This window comes from Phacochoerus africanus, chromosome 9, assembly GCF_016906955.1.
Source record: "Phacochoerus africanus isolate WHEZ1 chromosome 9, ROS_Pafr_v1, whole genome shotgun sequence".
In the NCBI taxonomy this organism is placed as follows: domain Eukaryota; kingdom Metazoa; phylum Chordata; class Mammalia; order Artiodactyla; family Suidae; genus Phacochoerus; species Phacochoerus africanus.
The window spans coordinates 115,833,575-115,856,365 of NC_062552.1; the positions used below are offsets into that span (position 1 = coordinate 115,833,575).

General features: G+C 39.6%; 1 protein-coding gene and 1 non-coding gene across 2 annotated transcripts in view; both read right to left on the reverse strand.

Moving 5' to 3' along the window:
- Window positions 1-2,426: 2,426 nt before the first annotated feature.
- The window catches only part of CATSPERB (cation channel sperm associated auxiliary subunit beta), a 91,903-nt gene continuing 71,538 nt past the window's right edge, over window positions 2,427-22,791 (reverse strand). Inside the window, exons 19-26 of the mRNA XM_047796398.1 lie at window positions 18,519-18,658; window positions 16,616-16,813; window positions 15,298-15,408; window positions 12,054-12,164; window positions 9,560-9,695; window positions 6,994-7,094; window positions 6,223-6,297; window positions 2,427-2,608 (exon numbers count right to left, since the gene is read on the reverse strand). Of these exons, the coding sequence (XP_047652354.1) occupies window positions 2,432-2,608; window positions 6,223-6,297; window positions 6,994-7,094; window positions 9,560-9,695; window positions 12,054-12,164; window positions 15,298-15,408; window positions 16,616-16,813; window positions 18,519-18,658 (1,049 nt within the window). The 3' untranslated portion in view covers window positions 2,427-2,431. The remainder of the gene's footprint in view (window positions 2,609-6,222; window positions 6,298-6,993; window positions 7,095-9,559; window positions 9,696-12,053; window positions 12,165-15,297; window positions 15,409-16,615; window positions 16,814-18,518; window positions 18,659-22,791) is intronic.
- LOC125137057 (U6atac minor spliceosomal RNA) lies at window positions 11,262-11,383 on the reverse strand. Its single transcript, XR_007137363.1, has one exon. It is a non-coding gene; the product is annotated as a U6atac minor spliceosomal RNA (small nuclear RNA).

The following is a 22,791-nucleotide window of genomic DNA, read 5'->3' on the forward strand; positions in this document are numbered from 1 at the left end:
CGAGGCCAGGGATCGAACCTACGTCCTCATGGATGCTAGTCAGATTAATTTCTGCTGAGCCACAAAGGGAACTCAACCTTTAATATTTGTTACAGAAACAAGGGTCACACATTGGGGGATGGTGGGACGCACTGGGGGTTTGGGATGGAAATGCTATAAAATTTGGGTGTGATGATTGTTGTATATCTATAAATGTAATAAAATTCTTTAAGTAATTAAAAAAAAAGAAACAAGGGTCACTTTTCTTGTCTTTTGCCAAAGTGTAATAATTACCATCATTTCCTTCTTTTTAATAAGAAATTAAGAGAAATTGATAGTACCTGGAGATTCTGCACTCCAAGAACAGTGGTTCTATGATCTTACCTCTGAACGCCATCATTAGCTATGACTTTGGATTGTCTTTTTGGGGGGGGAACAGGTGGTTGCATGTAGAATGAATTGTCTTATCAGGAGCATCTTTGAACACACAGGAAAATAGATACCATGCATGGCGTGCACCTACATGCTCAAAAGGCCAAAAGGTGATGTGTACAGACCACAGGATAGAGTCTTAGGTTCAATAACTTTCCCAAGGTCACACAGCTAAGGTGGTGATGGAGCTAGATAAACACCAGGCTGCAAGATGTTAAAAGCAGGAGCAACTAAGTGTGGGTTACATGGGAGCCCTCTGTACTCCCATCACAACTTCTCTGTAAATCTTAAACTATTCTAAAAAAAAGTTTATTAAAAAAAGAAGCACAGGTCATTAGACTCTGGAGCTTACATTTTTGACTTCAGTGCCATGTTTTATCTCCAGTGCCCTGGCCCAAGTTATGCTCTGAGGGATTGACAAACTCCTGTTTCCTAGCCCCCCAGAATGGTTCTCATTCCTTCTCATGGTCAAGAACAAGATGCCATAACAGAGTTTTGCCTTGATTATATGACTTTCTGCAGTATCCTTCCAAGAAATTCCACCCCCACTTTTTTGGGCTGTGCCTGCGGCATGTGGAAGTTCCAGGCCAGCGATCAAACCCATGCCACAGCAGAGAACCAAGCTATTGCAGTGACAATGCAGATCCTTAACCTGCTGTGCCACAAGGGAAGTCCTAAATTCCCTTTTCATTATAATCAGACAGAATCATGTTCTATTACTTGTAACTTAACAACAGCTTAATACTGAGCGTTTTCACAGAGCGAGGCACTGTTCTATTTACTTTACATGGTGTTAATTAATACATTTGACCTTCACGACAGCCCTATCAGGTATTAAGAGTATCCCTGGGAGTTCCCGTCGTGACGCAGTGGTTAACGAATCCGACTAGGAAGCATGAGGTTGCAGGTTCGGTCCCTGGCCTTGCTCAGTGGGTTAACGATCCGGCGTTGCCTTGAGCTGTGGTGTAGGTTGCAGACGCGGCTCGGATCCCGCGTTGCTGTGGCTCTGGCGTAGGCCGGTGGCTATAGCTCCGATTCGACCCCTAGCCTGGGAACCTCCATATGCCGCAGAAGCAGCCCAAAGTAATAGCAAAAAAAAAAAAAAAAAAAAAAAGAGTATTCCTAGCTTACTGGTGAAAACCCTCAGGCAAAAAGAAGTTAAGTAACATGCTCAGGTCACACATTTAGGAAATAGAAAATTTTGGATGTTTGGCTCCTGTGTGTGATCATTGGATTTACCTTGCCCACTCTCCCCTCAAAAGAACTTCCATGATACACAGGAATGGCCATGGATTACAGCTCTCAGAACCCAGCTCTTCTGGACTGGACCCTAGCTTCTCCCTGTGCTGTGAGAGCAGCCTGCAGCTCCTCCTGAGCTTTTCCAGCACAGGGTAACTGTCTGATCTCCTGCCACCTGCTGATTACTTGGGAACAGGTGCTCTGAGAGCACACAGAGGTGCCTCCTATGGAATTCTGCAGGTTGCAGGTAGGTTTGTACACCAATACCTCGCCCAGACCCCACGTTCTTCCAACCCTGTGGTGCGGTCACATTTTCTTCTCTTTAAGTGCTACCCTCTGGTTTCAAAGTTGTCTCAAGAACCCCAGGTAGCTTCATCTTTAATTCCCACGAGGCTCTGAAAGCACTCGTGGAGTTGTGCCTCCTTTAGTACTTAATTGCCCCGGCCGGACAGCATTTGGCTCATATTCCACGCTGAGAAGTGCAAAGCTCAGCAGGGGCTGCAGTCAATAAAAGCTGAAAAATACAGAAAACCCATTCCACGCAGAGATGGTGATCATTTTGTATTTTTCTGAAAACCTCACGGAAAATCCTCTACGTAAGTGTTGACATAAGAAATGGTCTATGTATACTTCAAAAATAAGAACAATTCAATGGTATTTTATCTAGTTTTTACATTAACAGTGAAATACAGTTTTCTAGGAATTGTCTAAGGAAACTAGGAAATAAAGAGAAAATGATGGCAATCATTTGTTCACTATTCAGCTTTTCATCTCTGACCAGCTAGGTGGCACTGACACCTAAGTTCACACTGTCTGTTTTAGACAGTTGTTGGTATGGGTGGCTGTTATGTATTTGGAACATAAATGCTATAAAAATTAATCCCCCCAGCACGACAGCTGCTGCAACAGCAATAAGTGTGTGTCCAGGAAATGGCAGAGGTGCTTCATCGACATAAATCTGCAACAGAAAAAGCAAATTCTTTGAGCTTTCTGAACCCAGCAATTCAAAAGGCCAAACTTAATGTGATTCCCACAGTGGTGGAGACGCTATTACTCTTTTAGTAAAATTCTGTCCAGACCGAGATATTTAGCATCCACAGAGCTTAGAAATAGTCTCCTGACAATCCGACAGGTAACAATGTGCACGTGATACATAGGGAATAAGAATTCTATTTCTTACCCTCTGCCTTTATCTTGTGTCTTTAATGGCAGAGGTGGGCAGATAGACCACTCACATGATGGGCAAATCTTCTGTGTTGGGTTACAGAGGGATGGGCCATGTACTGTGGGGATGTGGTTCGGAAGTGCCTAGCTGCTTAGGGGAATCAGGGAACGTGCATCCTGAGCTGATCTTGAAGAATAAGAGAAGGGAAGAAGGTACATTCAAGGTAGAGGGAATAAGCCCACGCTCTTACAAACTAGCATCTCTTTAGAAAATCCTCTGATCAAGGCCTGACACTGGGAAATTTCTGCATATTCAAAATGTTTCCTCTGCCTGAATGGATAGTTAATAACAGCAAGTTCCTAGAGAAGAGACAGGATTGTTCATAGAGAGGCACAGAGTCATTTTTCTCTCTGAGACTAGAGGCAAGGATGGGTACCACTTATGTTCACAGCAGCAGTGGGGGCACACGGAGAGTAAGATGGTTTGAGCTTATGGTTTCCCTGTGAAGCAGGGAGCAAGGCAATCCTTTAAGGTAGGAGAAAGCAGAGATGAATGGAAATAGGACAACGGGAATGTGGAGACATGCCAGAATAAGATCGAGGGTCGATAAGCTGCCTTAGGGTATAACTCAAGTTAGAAGTATCATCACCCTGCCAGTGGCCCAAGGATGTGTCTGTTCTTGAGGAAACAGTCCCTTAAACTATCATGTCCCTTACAATTTCTCTGAGTCATTCCTTCTATTCCACTTTCAATATGGTTATTGTGAGTTTTATCACCTCACTTTATATAAATAAGCTCCTGTAATAGCTTCCTTTTCATGAAGTCAATCATGTCGACATAATAACACAGATGAATCTTTGGAAAACACCAGTCTGTCTATAAAACACTTGAGAGAGAGAGCGAGAGAGAGTGAGAGAGAGAGAGAGAGAGAGAGAGAGAGAAGAGAGCAAGCGATTGCTTTATCTGCAACTAGAAGAATCTTGACTGTAAAGAGCTGGTACCAGAAATAGGATATTGTAAGCAACAGAATTTAAAAGGTGGGTCTGGCCCAGTGGAATGGCAAGCAGTGAGAAACTGTGCTTTTGCCAATCTGGGAAGATAATTATCCTCAAGGCAATGGACCAGCTGGTTTAACTATGTCCTGTTGTACTTGGAGGCCCAGACTATGTGCCCAATGCTATGGGAATTATTAGGGTTTTGATGGGAAAATAGTACCTTCTGAAGGTGATATACTGCTTGTTGTTTTCAGTATGGTGCTACAACGTAACAAAAATCTTTCTTTTAAAGGTGGCCTGTCAAAGCAAGTTGGAAAATTTTTAAGAAAGATCTAGTCTGTTTGTGGCCAATAAGAGAGAAAATTGTGTGCCACATGTACTTTCAAATATGGATTTTCTTTTCTCTGCTAAAATTAGGAAGAGCTGGTGGAAACCATCCATGACAATCATAATCCGATTTTTCTCTCTCTCTGCTCTGCTTCCTCAGTGTTGAATAAATCCTTCCATACTCCCAACAGTCCTTATGTTGGGACTGACTGTAGCTCCTGGGACTGCAAGCTTCCTTGTTCAATGTCGTCAAGAAAGAGCAAATCCACATCCACTGGCCCATGCCACAGTCACAAGCAACGCGGGATCCGAACCTCGTCTGCTACCTGCACTACACTCATGGCAATGCCAGATCCTTAACCCACTGACCGGGGTCAGTGGTTGAACCTGTGTCCTCATGGATACTATGTCAGATTCGTTTCCACTGAACCACGATGGGAATCGTTTTTCAAATTGTTTTTCATTTATATGTAGTGTATTTTCAAATTCAAGGATTCTTTTCTCTGCAATATCCATTTCGCTATTGAGTCCACCCAGCGATTTAAAAATTTTAAGCATTTGTATTTTCAGTTCTAAAATTTCCAACTTTTTTTTATAGTTTCTATTTTTCTATGGAGACTTCCTTCTTTTCCCTTACCATTCATTCCAAAAGTGTTTGCCTTTATCTAGAGCAGACTTCTAAGAGCTGGTTTAAAATATAAGTCTGATAATTCCATTTGCTGTCTTTTGTTCATTGTCTTTTCTCTTCAGAATTGCTTATATTTACTTAATTCTTGGTATGTTGAATAATTTTGGATTGTATCCTGAACATTTAAGATATTATGCTGTGAGACTCTGGGTCTTGCTAACAATTTTCTGGGAAAATGTTGTATTTTTTGTTGGCAGTCAGTCACACTGGTTGAGCTCAGATCACAAAATTAGGCTTTACTTTCTCTGGGCAATGGTGCCAATGTCAGTTCTATTTTCAAAAAAAAGTCTCAGCTCTTCTATTGTGTCTTCCTGGGTCCTTTGCCACTCATGGGTTATTCTGACTTACGTGGTATTTATATGGCAGTTTTATTTTGAAGCTTTTGCTAAGCTTCTTTGGGTGGGTTCTGCTCAGTTCTACATGTACTTGTCCTAGAGCATATTCAGAATTAGGAATCTCCTTCTCCAGTGCTCTTCTTTTAGGGATTTCTCCCACATTCTCTACCCCAGGGGCCCTTTTTCCTAGTCCTCTGGGAAGAAGCCTGGGATTCATTAGCATTTTAGCCCCCTGAACTATTGTGCTATTCCATGAAATGGGGGACGACCTTAGGACAAAGAGGTAAGAAAAAAAAGAGAGGAAAAATAATGAGGAATTTTTTCTCAGGCTCCTCACATGACAGGTGCTTCTTTCCCTAGATCCTCTATCTAGTGGGATGGGTTTTCTCTCAGGGTCTTAGGTGACTACTCTGCTGCCATGGCCGCCCACAACTGCAGTTGTGCAGATCCATTACTGAGGCAGGGCCAGGATAGAAAAAGGAAAAAGAGAGAGTGCGAGATTTTGTTTTTGATAATGTAGTCTCAGTATTTGACAATGAGTCAGCCGTTAATCAATTTAATCAAATCCCCTAGAGGCAGCAGATATCATTATATGAATACGCAAAAATGAGTCACTGCACGTCCTAGGGTGATTTCGGGAGACTGAGTTTGGTTTCCAAATCTTTTGGATCGTGAAAGCTTTTGGCATATTTAAGACTCTACTGTTACAATGCAAATGGAAGATAATATGAGGAACTAAAATGTTACAGGCATAGGTCTCTGTGGGGCCATGGGGGGTGGGATCAGAAAACCAAGCTAGATATGGAAGGTGGCGAGGGAACACAAACAAATACAGGCACTTATTAAATTTTTCTCAACATCGATTCGCCCTGCACCCTATCAATAACTTCATCATTGCTGAAAATGCCATCACCCTTCTCCAGGATCCTCCATCTTCAGGCCTTGTCCATTACACATCCTGCCATTGTTTCTCTTCAGTGTCTCTCGGATGGATGCCTGCTGTATTATTTCCCCAGCCATCACCCCACTAGATACCACTGGATATCTGTCCCTTCACTATACCTGAAATTCTTCAACTAAGTTACAAAACGTGACCCCTGGAACGACAGACACTCTGAAGTGAAAGAGCTCAGAGCCCTGCAGAAAAAACACACCAGGCATTAGCAACATTGACACGTAAATTCCTTTGAGTAAAAATATTCACTGGGGCCACTTTTCCGAAGATGCGGCATAGAAAAATTTCAATCTCCTTCCTAAGGTCCTTGGGCATATACTTCATGTATCAAAGTAAAGCTGGAGGGAGAAGGATGAGAGTTTGAAACACAGGAATTCCATAGCTGACATATATTTTTTTGAATGAAGAAACAGAAACACACAACCCAACATGGCCTTGATGAGTACTTTGGGCTAATCCACACAGTCATGGTTTTGCTGTGACCCCTAACTTTTATTGGCTTTCACAACAATTACCTAGATCATCTCAACTTGATATGTTCTTTATGGGCAGCTGGAACCAGAAGATGTGCATCCGTGCATATCCAGGTGAACACTGGGTCCACTTCTCCTCTAACTTTGGAAACACCTTTCCTGTTTCACCTTGATGATCTATTAGTGCTGCCTTTCAGCTCAAAAAAATGATAAGTTACTGTGAAGTTCAACGTTCAGATATCTTTAGAAATAATAGCATCAAGGGAAATGGAGAAAAAATAAACTCTAAATATTTCAAAGATGCTATTTACACCATGCATGGATATTTGTACTTTAAAACTCAAACCAGATATACAGGCTTTATCTAAACTCAAAGCAGGAAAAAGAAAAATGCGGTCAACTTACTTTTACACTTAAGTTGAGGCCTAAAGGATTATACACTGGAGCATGAAGAATCAGTCCTAAGTAGTCTTTCAGTTTTTTCACATTTTCTGGCACAGATTGTTCTAAAATTACACAAAGTATATTTTAGGCACATGTATGCTATTTTCTTATTCTGTATATTGTATGTAAGTTTCTTACATACATTAAGGTACAATGAAAGATTCCACTCCATAACATGGCTAAGTTATTCCATACTTTTAGTTCTCCTTGACTCTGTGGAAAATATATTTAGGGGAAATTAGGCCTGCCATCTTCTTAGGGGCATCGTCAAGAAGGACGAGACCTCTGACCACCTTAAGTCAGGCTGACTTTTCTTTCCCGGCACAGGCTCATGACTAATCCTGACCTGCATATGCTTTAAGTCTTTGGCGATGAGATAATTTCGGGACCACGTTAGTGATTTGTAAATTATTTCCAGTAAAGTAGAAGAGAAATTCCCCAATAAGATCCCTTAAATCTTTTCCAAAAGAAGTAATCAGTGACTCCTGCCTTTTTTATAATTCTTTCTCAAACCAGGTATGTAGCGTGAAGGTTAGGAATTGCAGTGGTGTGATGGTACATGGGATCTAAAGGGAAAAAAAAGCTCTGAATGTCGTAGCATTTGCCAATTTTCAGGGTGTGAATATCCTTTTTAAAAAAATTTAAAAATTGAAGTACAGCTGATTTACAATGTTGTGTTTCTGTTGTACAGCCAAGTAATTTGGACACACACACACACACACACACACTCTCTCTCTCTCTCTTTCTCTCTATATAGAGAGAATGTGTGTGTACATGTATATATGTGTGTGTGTATATATACACACACACACACGCATATATAGTCTTTCTCATATTCCTTTCCATTATGGTTTATAATAGGATATTGAATATAGTTCCCTGTTGCTATACAGTAGGACCTTGTTGTTTACGTATTTTATATGTAGTAGTTTGTATCTGTTAATTCCAAACTCCTAATTTATTCCTCCCTCACCCCTTTTTTCCCTTGGACAACTATAATTTTGTTTTCTGTGAGTCCATTTCTGTTTTGTGAATAAGTTCATTTGTGTCATATTTTATTTTAATTAAATTAATTAATTTTTAGGGCTGCACCTGTGGCATATGGAGGTTCCCAGGCTAGGGGTCGAATCAGAGCCGCAGCTGCTGACCTACACCACAGCCACAGCAACATGGGATCCAAGATGTATCTGCGACCCACACCATGGCTTAAGGCAACATTGGATCCCTAACTCACTGAGAGAGACCAGGGACCAAACCTGCATTCTCATGGATACTAGTTGGGTTCATTTTCCACTAAGCTACAATGGGAACTCCTTATGTCATACTTTAGATTCCACACATAAATGACATCATATTTGTCTTTTTCTTACTTCACTTAGTGCAATAATCTTTAGGTCGATCCCTGATACTACAAATGGCATTATTTCTTTTTTTATGGCTGAGTAGTATTCCATTTGTGTATATACAACATCTTCTTTAGCCATTCATTTGTTGGTGTACAGTTAGCTTGCTTCCAAGTCTTGACTATTGTAAAGAGTGCTCCTATGAACATTGAGGTGCATGTATTTTTTAAATTAATAGTTTTCTCTGGATATGTGCCCAGTAGTGGGATTGCTGGATCAGATGGCAACTCCATTTAAAAATTTTTAAGGAACCTCTGTACTATTTTCCATAGTGACTGTGCCAATTTACATTCCCAATAGCTGTGTAGGAGGGTTCCCTTTTCTCCACACAGAGTGTGAATATCTTCACCATGGCTAATTTCAAGCAACCATTGTTTTAACAACCAGTACTCGAAATGCTTGAGTATTTAAAAATTGATGCTCAAAAACAACAGCCTCTAGCACACCACAGAAAATGGGAATGTTATGTAAAGCAAAATATTTACTAATTTTCTTTGTTGGATTTTTCATTTCAAAAAAAAATGCCTATGTTGGTCAGAGTAAGACTCACTGAATACCAAATATCTAGCTGTTTGGTAACACTTGGAAATTTCCTTTCATTCTATTGACCTATGGATCTATTGATCTATCTACCTATCGATCTTCTTAAAGGTATGCATTCATGAACAAACACAAATGTACAACAAGAGATTGTAAATGTGAGGTAAAATTGAATTGTGCAGACCATTTTTTAGTTCTGCATCTTTCAATTACTTTATCATAAAATAGTTAAGAAACTTTTCTGGTATTAGAAGGAAGATCCTAGAGATAACTTGACAACACCTCTTATATCCTCCTCTATAACATTGCAGAAGCAATGGAAGGAGACACCAGACCAATGTGCAGCTCAAATTCAATCAGCCACATTATGCTGCTAACCTCCTGAGTCCAGGTCAATGGAAGTGATGATAAAATAAGTGTGAGACAACAGAAGTGGAGTGAACAGCAATAGGACAACCAATTCAGCTTCTTTTCCAAAGAACTCCTGGATATTTTTTGTGTAAACAGGTTTTGTAACCCACTTATCTAGGTCATAACAAGAGTACTTATAAGCTATCATAATTGCAGAAGAAAGCAAACCCTACTTAGTTTCCAGTTTTCCCTGTTATTTACTTCAGCCACAGTAACCAGGTATGGTGTTTCCACTGGGATATATCCATCTTCATTGTAAATTTTCAAAGAAATTGGATATTGTGTAACTGGAAACTTAAAACGGGGAACCTAAAATGCAAATTACAAAAATGAATGTAAATTTGGAGACTTCAGTACATGAATGTCTTTTCCTGGTAAAGAATAAATAGATGTAATCCCAAGGATTTGGCTATTCTAAATGAAATGTGTTTCTTAGGGTTTCCTGCCTTCTCAGTGCATGAAAAAAAGAAAAAATCTGTCTTAACAGCAGAATCAATGTGAACTGCAAAAGTAATATGCCAACGTTGTGGAAACAAAACTCATACATTTTACTGGCCTTTTTTTCCCACAGGAATTTGCTATGATAGCATTCAAACTTTTTTGATTAACCCATCTCCCCTAAGGTACTGCATGAGAGGGACCCTGCCCAAATCCCTTTCACCATTCTCCCTGCCAGTCATGATATTTCAGCCACACTCCTTAAACTTAGGTTCTGGAGTTCAAATCTAGCTCCAGCACATATTAATGATGTGCTCTTTGGAAAATTACCAGGCTTCTCTGGGCCTTAAATGAAATGACACAAGTCATGGAGAAGCCTCAGAGCAGTACATGATGGATAGTAAATGCCCAAGAAATATTGGAATTCAGCAAGGGTGGGGTTGTAAAGAATGGCAGAGCAACTCTCATAATGTATTGAATGCTGACCCTGTGTCCAATATTATGTCAAGCAATTGTATCTATATATAAAATTACAGATGTTCCTACTGTACTTTTAATTAGATCTGCTCGAAAATTATACCAAATGCACACAAACATTATCACCGTATGCCTCTGAATGCTTTGAGACTAACAGGAAGCATTTGACACAGAACCCACTCTATTTATTTATTTACTTATTTAGTCTCTTTAGGGTCACACCCATAGCATGTGGAAGTTCCCAGGCTACGGGTTGAATTGGAGCTGTAGCTGCCAGTCTATGCCTCAGCCACAGCAACACTGGATCTTTAAGCCACCAAGCGAGGCCAGGGATCGAACCTGTGTACTCATGGATTCTATCCGGGTTCATTACCACTGAGCCACAACAGGAACGTCTCTCTTATTTTTATTTTTTTAAATGCAGGCATTTATTATAATTATGTATTGTCCTCAAATGATTTTCTAAGTGAGAACAAGAAAGTAGATTTTTCTTTAGCAATGGAAAACACTGTCTTAAAGGGTTTTTTACCCTTTAAGCAAGTATAGCAAAATTTTCTAGATTTACACATTGTCTTATTATAGTGTTTTAAAAAATTGTTATTGGAGTACAGTTGACTTTCAATGTCGTGTTAGTTTCAGGTGTACAGAAAGTAAATCGGTTATACATATATCCATTCTTTCTCAGATTCTTTTCCCATAGAGGTTATTATAGAACACCGGGTAGATTTCCCTGTGCTATACAGGAGGTCCTTGTTAGTTATCTATTTTAGATATAGTACTGTATATATCTTAATCCCAAACTCCTAATTTTCCCTCCCTGCAAGTTTTCCCCTTTGGTAACCATAAATTGGATTTAAAAATCTGAGTCTGTTTGTTTTGTAAATAAGTGGGGTTTTTTTTTTCATCATTTTCTATTAGATTCCACATATAAATGATATCATATGATACTTGTCTTTCTATCAAAAACAATGGTTCAATGCCACGACTAGTTGGCAAAGTCTTAACCCTGTGCGTGCTGTCAGGCCCAAGGGCCTCTTCCATCCTTGTCAAGGGGACTGCTCACCTCTCATTGCAAACAATGCCAGAACCCACTCTCTTAATCAACATATTTTACTGTCTTCTATTTTGCCGCTACTACCTTGAGCTTCAAGTTCTATATTTCCAGAACCTGATACCACATTGGATACTTAAGACTTTTTTTTTTTTCTTTTTACGGCCGCACCTGCGGCATATGCAAGTTCCTGGGCCAGGGGTCGAATTGGAGCTGTAGCTGCCTGGCTATGCCACAGCCATAGCAACACTGGATCCAAGTTGCATCTGTGCCCTGAGCTGTAACTTGTGGCAACACGGGATCCTTAACCCACTGAGCGAGGCCAGGGATCGAACCCACATCCTCACCAACACTATGTCAGGTTTTGAACCCACTGAGCCACAACAGGAACTCCTCAATCAACATTCACCATCATCTAGTGGAGCATTTGACAATTGTTTTCATATAGGCAATGCATATGTGTGTGTGTATACCTTCATAAGAACCTGTGACATGATCAGGTCTGTGCAGGTATTATTCTGTTTAACAGATGGACTTCATTAAAGTGTCTTGGGGCATTTAAATTCAGAACTAAAAAGATCTATGTCATTAAATAAGACATTAATTCTATGTCTTAGCTTTCATGTTTAACCAAAATGCACATTTCAAAATCTTATTAATATGAAAGTACTCTGTCTTCAAGAAATTAAAAATTATCTTACCTTTTCTCTGCAATCTGAGAACCCAACAGCATATGAAAACTTCTGATTATTTGTGCAATTACACTCCTCTCGAGTAGATGCATTAGCACACTGTTTGAATTTACCAGATTTCTGCAAATAGAATTAAAATGGGTTAACATGCTTTTGTGTGTGTGTGGCAAGACTTCTGCAAACTGAGTCAACGCATGATAAATATTTGTTCCCTGAATGAATAAAATCCCCAAAAAGTTAAAAGGGGAAAAATCCATTAAGAATAAAGTATGACATTTCTGAATTTTGTCTTCTAGTTTGATAATCAACCCAAATTTCACTCAGCTGCTTGTCCCTTTACCTCAAGGCAGATTAACATACTCGGGATCCAGAAAGCCTGTCACTCTGAATGCAGCCCATCGGGACCCCCGTCTGTTTGTCGTTCATTTTCACTTGATCACTCTTACTAGAGATTGGTTTATTCCTTTTTTTTCAAAGAGCTAGCTTTGGATTTTGATAATCAGCTCTATTTCCAAAAGCATTATTCTTCCTTCTGCTTTTTTAAAGATCGTCACTCTCTTCCTCATTGCTTCTTTTTTTCTTTTTATTGAGATAAAAATTGCCATTTTAACCATTTTCCACTGTACAATGCAGTGGGGGTCTCAGTACATTCACCATTGTGTTCCATCATCACCACTGCCTAATTTCAGAACACACCAATTTGCTCTTTAGTTGGGTTCACTCAGCTGTTCTAGTCACTCTACTGAGCTCTCTGTTTCACGGTTTACACTTTTAATTTCTGACATTTCTCTGTGTGTGTCTGATGTTGGTCTCCAATTTTTTTTCATGGTTGCACTAGTTCCTTGAATTGTTCGGAAATAATTACTACACTTATTCTAAAATCTGCTCGTGCTTATGATACCGTTTTCAGAGGCATCAGTTTTTTAGTTGTTGAGATTAATGCTTCTTTTTTTTTTTATGGAGGAAGTTTTCGTCAAATGTTTGACATTTTACAGTTGTCTGCTCATCCTGGGAGACTCTAACTGCAAACTATGCATCTGGAATGATGTTCATACATAATTGTCCAGTAAGGGGACCATGTCAGTGTAACAAGAAGTCGTAGTGTTGGGTAAGATGCACTTTCCCCCCAGCTTTTATATTTTGAGGGGATCAGAGGTAGAGTTACATAAATTTTGAGTTGTCTGCCTCACTAGACGATGCTATTTAATTTGTATGAGTTTTGTCAGCCTGTTCTCTCCCATTAAAGATCCACAAAGATGTCACTTTCGCCTTATTCACTGTTGCATCCTCAAAGAATATCTGTGCGGTGTCCGATAACTCTGGAAATGCTGAAAGTAACGTCTGTTGAATGTATAACAGGTGCCCCCCATCACCTGTTATTTACTTCGGTGTAAATTAGATTCATTTCCTATTTAACTCCCAAGAAAACCCAGAAGAAGAAGAAAGAGAAAAAAAAAAAAAACCTAAAGATTTCCATGTAAATATGTTAAACTCATATTTTAAGAGAGGAGGCTGGCTTCAAGTAAAATATCAGAGTTTATCTTTGGGAGAAATTGGAATTGAAGAAGAACTCAATATTTGAGTTGCAAATTGCCTGGAGCAGAGCTTCATACTCCAAAATGCAAGATTCAATAACAAGTCAACCTCGTGCTGTGTGTGGGCGTGTGTATGTGCGTAATCATACGGGTTTAAATATGTATTATTTGTTTGTTCAACAATTTTTTTTTTGTCTTTTTAGGGCCACACTCGTGGCATATGGAGGTTCCCAAGCTAGGGGTCTATTTGGAGCTGCAGCCTCTGGCCTATGCCACAGCCACAGCAACGCCAGATCCGAGCAGTGTCTGTGACCTACACCACAGCTCATGGCAATGCTGGATCCTTAACCCACTGAGCAAGGCCAGGGATGGAATGTACAACCTCACGGTTCCTAGTCGGATTTGTTTCCACTGCACCATGACGGGAACTCCTGTTCAACAATTTTTAAGCACTCCTTATATCTGGCACTTTTCTGGGTACTAAAGATGTAGTAGGGAATAAAATAGATTAAAAAACCCCAATAACCCTACATTATGCAGCTTACCTTCTTATGAAATATAATAAATAAACGGGTAAAATATGTACAACTGTAATAAGTGCAATGAAGCAAAATAAGGCAGGGAAGGGGGTCGGAGTGGGTATCAGTGGAGGTGGGGTTGCAATCCTAAATAGAGTGGGCGAGAAAGGACTTACTGCCGCGGTGACATTTAAGCAAAACCCGAAAGAAAGTGATGGACTGCACCATGCAACATCTGGCAGAAGTGGATTCTAGAAAGGAACTTTTTGAAACCTCAAAAGCCCTGAGGTGGAACTATGTCTTGTATATTTGAAGAACAGCAAGGAGGCCAAGGTGGCCAGAGCAGACTGACCTGGGGAGATCGGGTCAGATGTAAAGTCAAGGCTAAACCACAGAGGACCTTATAAACCATTGTAAAAATTTGGCTTTTCCTCTGAATGAGACGGGAAGATGATGAAGGGTTTTGAGCAAAAAAAACCCAACCATTTTCTGTCTTTGTGTGCACGTATATGTCCATGAGTTGACTGCAATGCCGGCTTGTCCATAGGTATATGCAGGTAGGTGCATTTGTCTGGATTTCCCAGGTATCTATAGGGTTTCCTTGAGAAGCCACCCCATGATGTACTTTTCTTCTGAACCTACTGGTTTCTCTCTATTCTCTCTACCTGGTTCACCCCAACCCCAGAGAGGCGAGTGCGGCTGGGGTTGGGTTTTTTCCTAGGCAGATCCTCAGCAGGAGTTCAAATGAGGCCATGTTACTGCAAACACTCTTCTTTCCTTTTGAACATCATTCCTTCCCCAGGGATGGAGATGTGAGATGGGTCAGAGGCCTTTCTCATTAAAAAACAAAACAAAACAAAACAAAAAAAGCTTTCACCCTTTCTATGCCCTTTGAAATCCAAATGGGAGTCAGGGAGAGGTTAAGGAGAAGGAGTCCATTTCGATTTCTTGGTCCCAAGACCATATTCAGGAATAGCAGTAAGAGAAGAAAGAGATAAAGTCACAGGAGGAAGAAGAGGAGTAGCAGTAGGAGTAACAACAATAACAACAACAAGAACAAGTGATGCTGTATCAGGGTGGATTATGCTAAATGCATCTTCTCATTTAATCCCTGCAGCTCGGACTTTACATCTATAATTTTACTGAATGATTTCTCGAATTCAAATAAATACTAGCTTATTTGCAGGAAAAAATATTTACCTTTGACTTGTGAAATAGATTTCTTGGTATAGGTTGGCTAGGATCTGCATGATAAAAATTATCTGTGAGTGGAATAGCAATTCCCATATTAGAGGGAGGCCTGTAGTTTACCTGAAAATGATTAAACAAAGATAGTGTAAAATTCATTACTATTTACTAAAGTTTTTAATTTAAAAATCTTGATTTTTTTCCAGAAAAACCCTCACAACAAATATTTCACTTTTAGCTTCTGACATTTAAGTAAAGTTCTCTTCCCTCAGCACTCTCTCAACCCAAGGTAATATCACTTGGACCTTGTAAATAGGTGAAAAGCATATTAGCACCTAAAATAGCCATCATAAAGTCAGTGGAATAAGGTTTAAACACCTTATAGAGAGCCTTAGTGACATACTTAATAAATAATTCATCGAGTTTGGTTATTTGTTTCTTGTCACAAAGAAAGTTATAAGTAATGTTAACAAAAATATATATATATATGTGTGTGTGTGTGTGTATATATATATAGCATAAAATGTTGATATTAATAATGATGAGACCAAGTTACCAAGAAAAAAATTATTTTGGGAGGTTTTCACATTTTAGAAATAAACAGTATCACATCTTCAAAAATGACACTCAGACAGAATACTAACTCAGGTAGTTAGTGTAGGAGCATGGGCTCCCATACATTCTTTGATATGGATATTGATTAACCTTTGCAAGGGCTCCAGGGACTAACACCTCCACAGGCCTTGTTTTGTTATAGGAAATGCGCATTCCCCGCAGGCTTTGTTTACTCTAGGGAAATGTGAATCTCCAGCCCACTCCTCAACTGATGAAAAGGAATGAGAAGAATGGTGACTTAATCTAAGGAAAGAAAAGGCCAAAAAAAAACCATAAACCTGTTGGACATTCCCAACCCTAAAAGCCCTATTGGACAAGGACTGATATAGGTAATTGAACAAGGCCAATGGGAGAAAACCACACCTTTCTGGACCCCACGTTGGTACCCCCACATCTTTAAGGAATAAAAACTCCTAAAGAATAATAGAGAAAGGGGGCTCTTCTTCTCCCCACTCCCAGCTGTCCTGGGAGCTATTTGCTTTTCTTTAATAAAGACTTTGCTTGCTTGCTGCCTGTGTGTTCACGAAGTTATTCTTTGGCTACCGTGAAGAAGAACCCAGATTCCGGTATCATCTTTCCAGTATCAACATGAGGATTGAAACATAACTAGAATGTTTTGAGCATTTCAGCAAAAAAATGGTAAGAAAGTGACCAGTCAATCACACAAAATAATATATCACCGGTACCCTTCAAACAATGTGCTTAGGTTTCTTACTGGCAAAACTTTGATCATATTAAAACCCTGACTGTCCACATGAACTCCACTGTTCCAGTCTTCCAATGAAATAAATTCACTAGGGATGTGATGCATAGACTTGAGATAACTACAGCTGCTTTTCAAGGTTGGCACGATTGTTGTAACAAAGCACTCAGTCGACGCTCCCCAGACAATAAATGCCAGTGAAGTTGAACCCTGGAAAAATCCAAGTAAATGCAGATTATTTAAAGTAACTGCTACTGGCTGAATTGTGTCTACTCCAAATTCATATGTTGAAGTCCTGCCCCAGTATCTCAGAAGGTGATTGTCTTGGGAGATAAGGTCTTTAAAGAGGTAATTGAGTTGAGATTATTAGCGTTGGCCCTAGGCCATTAAGATGGGCATCATATAACAAGAGGAAATTTGAACACAGACACACACAGAGGGAAGAACTGGTGAGGACACAGGGAGGAGAGAGCCATCTGCACACCAAGGAGAGAGGCCTTAGAAGAAGCCAACCCTGCCAACACATTGATCTTGGACTTCCAGCCTCTAGAGCTGTGAGAAAATAAATTTCTATTGTTTAAGCCACTCGGTCCATGGAATTTTGCTAAGGCTGTATCCGTTTGTGTTAGCAAATGAATATATTAACTAATAATATTAGTTTGTATTAGCATACTAATACTGTAGCAACTAAAGAATACAGAAAATGAAAAAAAAATAGAAAAAGAATGATAATATAAAATAGAAATAAGAGTCACATAAGTTTGACCACAACAATCAGTTTGAGACTAAATCTTAACAGAAGACAAATTCTTTTCCAGGAGGAAATACATTCCAATCTAATTGACTGTGAGTGACATCTGGAAAGGAGCAAGGATCAAGAAAAACTTATTAAATAAACACCGATATTGAATGTAGTTGGATGTAAATCCAACTTAGATTGGCAAGGCTTCCCTCATTCACTGATGAGCACCTGGACATTTGCTTGGGTAATAAGAATAAAATAATTTCCATTGGTATACCTTTTGAGAAGTTATTCATTTAGCAATTACTGTATTTCACAAAGATATGTTTTTTGGTGGCAATTTATTTACAATAAACCTACTTGAACCAGACCAGTGAAGGAACCCAGGCTGCAATGGTGAAAGCACTGAGTCCTAACCACTAGACCACCAGGCAACTCCCCAGAGCTCACTCTTTAAACCTCTATCACATACAGCCTTTTTATAATGCCCAAAATATTAACAGTGCTTAGTCATCCTTGATAGATAAGATTATACGTATTTTTTTCCTTCTTTTTCTTAACTGTATTCTCAATTTCCTATAATCAATAGTTTTTTTGTTTTGTTTTGTTTTGGTTTTGGTTTTTTTTTTTTTGGTGTTTTTAGGGCTGCACCTGTGGCATAAGGAAATTCCCAGGCTAGGGGCCAAATCAGAACTGACGCTGCTGGCTTATACCATAGCCACAGCAACGCCAGATCTGAGCCAAGTCTGTGACCTACACTGCAGCTCACAGCAACGCCAGATCCTTAACCCACTGAGTGAGGCCAGGGATTGAAGCTACAACCTCATGGATACTAGTTGGGTTCACTCCTGCTGAGCCACGATGGGAATTCCAACAGACATTTTTTTTTCTTTTCTTTTTTTTTTGCTTTTTAGAGCCACATCAATGGCATATGGAGGTTCCCAGGGGAGGGGCCCAATTGAATCTATAGCTGCTGGCCTACACCACAGCCATGGCAACATCAGATCCGCGCCGCGTCTGTGACCTACACCACAGCTCACAGCAATGCTGGATCCTTAACCCACTGAGCGAGGCCAGGGATTGAAGCCACAACCTCAACGTTCCTAGTTGGATTTGTTTCCGCTAGGCCATGCCAGGAATGCCAAGATTTTTTTAAATTAAAGAAAGCCTTACTTGTCGTAAAGTTTTGCTAGCTGCAGAAATTTCCATTAGATAACTATCAGTATCATCAAAATAGCCTTTAGCTTTAACTTCCAACAAATTTGGGTTTCCCACAATTACTTTCAACAGTGGTATTTCAAGGGTTCGAACACCTACGGAAACAAAGACAAGAGTTAACATGAAATCATGAAAATTTCAAGCAATTTCATAATGGTTGGCTGATCAGGATTCTAGGACATCTACAGAATCTATTATGAAGGCTGCGTAACAAGCTACAAATATCGTTAGGGATTTATAGAGAGGTAACTTTAATAGTTCTAAGAAAGATTTCAGTTCGCAGATGTTTTCACAGAACTCTTGCTCCCCTCCCCCATGCCTCAGGCAGGTTTCCACATGCATATAAAGGCCACTTGGATAGGCCCGGTCACACTGAGTTGGACAGCTCAGTGGAGAAACTGAGAAGGTGTGCTCAATTTCAAGAGCTGTCAAGTCAGCTGCTGCCAAGAGAAAAGGCCCAGGCAGATACGCAGTACGTTATCAGGCCAATTTCTGCCTGTAGGCCTCTTGTTTGCAAGCTCTGCACCGGGGAAAATTTAGCGTAAAGAGTGAGGTCAGAAAGACCATGTGATCTAACTGCCATCTCTACCAGTGAGTAAGTCAGAGCTGAGAAGCAGGCAACCACTTGCCTGAAGTCTCAGCCTTAGCGGTTTCCCTTAAGCCAACACCTGGCCAGTGCTTCCAAACTATAACTGGGAATTGCGTTAAAATGCCAATGCTGACTTAGCAGGTCTGAGGAGGGGCCTGAGAGTCCACATTCTGTCCCCTTCACAGCTTCATGGAGGTCTGCGTACTTAAACTCTGTGAAATGCTTACCATAATTAGTTACTTAATACAGCCACCACCTCACATAGTGTGTGGGGAGGGGCCGGGCGGGGGGAACACGTAAATCGACTCTTTCAGCAAATTTCAAGTATACAATACAGTGTTATTAACTATAGCAACCATGCTAAGTGTTATATCCCCAGGACGTATTTCTACTGTACCTGGAAGTTTGTATTCTTGGACTAATACTGGCCTGTTTTCTCCAGCCCCCAGCCCCAGGGAACCAGCATTCTACTCTCTTTGAGTCAGACTTTTGTTCTTCGATTCCACCTAGGACTGGGATCACACACTATTTCTTTTTCTTTTTTTTTCTTTTTTGTCTTTTCTAGGGCCGCACCTGTGGTATGTGGAAGTTCCCAGGCTAGGGGTCCAATCGGAGCTGTAGCTGCCGGCCTACACCACAGCCACAGCAATGCCAGATCCTTAACCCACTGAGCGAAGCCAGGGATTGAACCTGCGACCTCATGGTTCCTAGTTGGATTCATTAACCACTGAGCCACGATGGGAACTCTTTCTATCTAGTTTATTTCACTTATAGTATAAAGTCTTCCAGATTCCTCCATGTTGCTGCAAATTGCAGGATATTCTTTTTAATGGCTGAATGATATTTCATTGTGTGTGTGTGTGTATATATATATATATATATATATATATACACATAGTATAATATATATGGTATACTGTATATATAACATGTATGGTATATTGTATAAGTGTGTCTATCTATACACATATAGATTACTTTTTCTTTATCCAGTCATCTGTTGATGGACACTCACGTTTCCATGTGCTGGCTATTGTGAGCCATGCTACAGTGAAAGTGGGAGTACAGATATTTCTTCAAAATACTGATTTTGGTTCCTTCAGAAAAACACCGAGAAGTGGGATTGCTGGATCATATAGTAGTTCTATCTTTTTTTTTTTTTTTTTTTTTTTTTGTGGCAAACAAAATTTCCCAGGCCAGGGATCAAACCTGATTTGTCACAGTAGTGACAAAACTGAATCCTTAAACAGTAGGCCAACAGGCAACTCCAGTAGTTCCATTTTTAGCTTTTTTTGAGAAATTTCCACTGTTTTTCATTGTGATTGAACCAATTTATACTCCTACCAGCAGCACCCAAAGTCTCCCTTTGCTCCATAACAACAGCACTTATTATCTCTTTTCTTTTTGATAATAACCATTCTAACAGTGTGAGGTGATATCTCACTGTGTTTTGATTCGCGTTTCCCTAATGATTAGTGATGCTGAACACTTTTTCATGTACCCTTTGGTCATCTGTATGTCTTCTTTGGAAAAATGTCTGTTCGGGTCCTTTCCACATTTTGAGTGGGATTATTTGTTTGCTTTGAGTTGCATAAGTTCCTTTTATATTGCAGATGTTAACCCCTTATCAGATATATGGCTTGCAATATTTTCTCCCATTCCATATGTTGCCTCTTCATTTTTTTTTTTTTTGGTTTCCATTACTATGAAAAGCTTTTTTAGTTTGATTCAGTCCTATTTGTTTAGTTTTGCTTTTGTTGCCTTTGCTTTTGGTGTCATATCCAAATAAATAAATAAATAAATAAATAATTGCCAAGACAAATGTCAAGGGGCTTTTCCCTTATGTTTTTCTTTCCAGGAATTTTACGGTTTTAGGTCTTACATTTTAGATGTTTAATCCATTTTGAGTTCGTTTCTTTGGCACATGGCTGTCCAGCTTTCCCAACACTATTTATTAAAAAAAACCTATCCTTTTCTCCATAGGCTCCTTTGTCAAGAATGAGTGGACTGTGTGTGTATGGGTTTATTTCTGGGCTCTCCATTCTGTTCCATTGGTCTATGTGCTGTTTTTATACCTTCACTGTAATGTTTTTATTAATGTAGTTTTGGAATATAGTTTGAAATTTGGAGGTACGATTCCTCCAGCTTTGTTCTTTCCCAAGACAGCTTTGGCTACTCAAGGTCTTTAATGTGATAACAGTACATTAACAGGATGAAAGGTAAAAATTATCTCAGATGCAGAAAAAGCTTTTGACAAAATCCAACATCCATTCATGAATAAAATTCTCAACAAATTATAGAAGGAATTTACTTCAACACAATGTAGGCCATGTATGACAACAAAATGTACATAAAGTTGAAACCATAAAATTAAAATTCTAAAATTACTTGAAAGAAATATGGACAGTTAGCCACTTAATCAATAAGGAAATCTTTTAAGGGTTTTAGAAAGTTTTTCAGAATATTTAGGCCATAATATTGATGGAAATTGAAATAAAATCTCCATCTTTTTTCCAAAGGCTATAGTTTTCATTTTTGTAAGTTGTTATTTGGTTCAGTTTTTCAAATAAGCCCTTTTAAAAAAATAGTATTTGTCCTTTCATTATGCTTCATATATCTTCTTCGAACTCTAAAATTTTTAGGAGTTCCCATCATGGCTCAGTGGCTAATGAATCTGACTAGGAACCATGAGGTTGCAGGTTCAATCCCTGGCCTTGCTCAGTGGGTTAAGGGTCTGGCATTGCCATGAGCTGTGGTGTAGGTCACAGAGGTGGCTCGGATCTGGCTCTGCTGTGGCTCTGGCGTAGGCTGGTGGGTAGATCTCCGATTAGACCCTTAGCCTGGGAACCTCCATATGCCGCGGGAGTGGCCCTAGAAAAGGCAAAAAGACTAAAATAAAATAAAATTTTTACATTTTATATTTTACAATTATGATATTGTAGTGTCTTTGTTTTCTGTTCTTATCATCTCAAGATTAAATTTTCTGTTCCCTATGCTTGTTGACTCTCTCTTATGTTGGATCATTTCCTGACATGGTTTTAAAATGCTTTTTCTCAATTCATGTTCAATGAAGATTGATTTTTCCATGGAATCCCATATTACCTGGCTTACAAAATTTTTCCTATGGAAGGCTTTGTGCTTTTTGATGCTGGGGCGCAGGAATTCTAATTATTTCTCAGCTTAGGATTCTCGTACTTGCTGGATAGTCTCTGGTGTTACACAGTCTTGCAGCATGGATCTTTTCCAGGAAAGTCTTTGAGTCCCATGGAGATGATAATCCCCCATCTGCCTCTTTGGGTTGTTGGGTAGTGTTTCCCTAATCCCCTCTTCACAGCTTGATGGTTCTGGACTTACTTCATGTTCGCAGTTCCAACTTCCTACCACAAGGTGGAAACACCCAAAGCTCTACACCTCCTACCAATGCTTGGACATTGAAAACCATGCCACTGCCTACATGGTCTGTGTCTGAGCCTCACCACCATCCAGGAGCCACATATCAGCTAATTTCTTCAATTTTGAGTTTCTTCATTTCTGGAAACATATTTTCTTCTCTTTCCCTCTTTCCCATCTTTTCCTCCTCATTTTCTAGCTAAGATACTTACTAAAAATTTTGTTTTACTTTTTTCCAGTATGCCACTT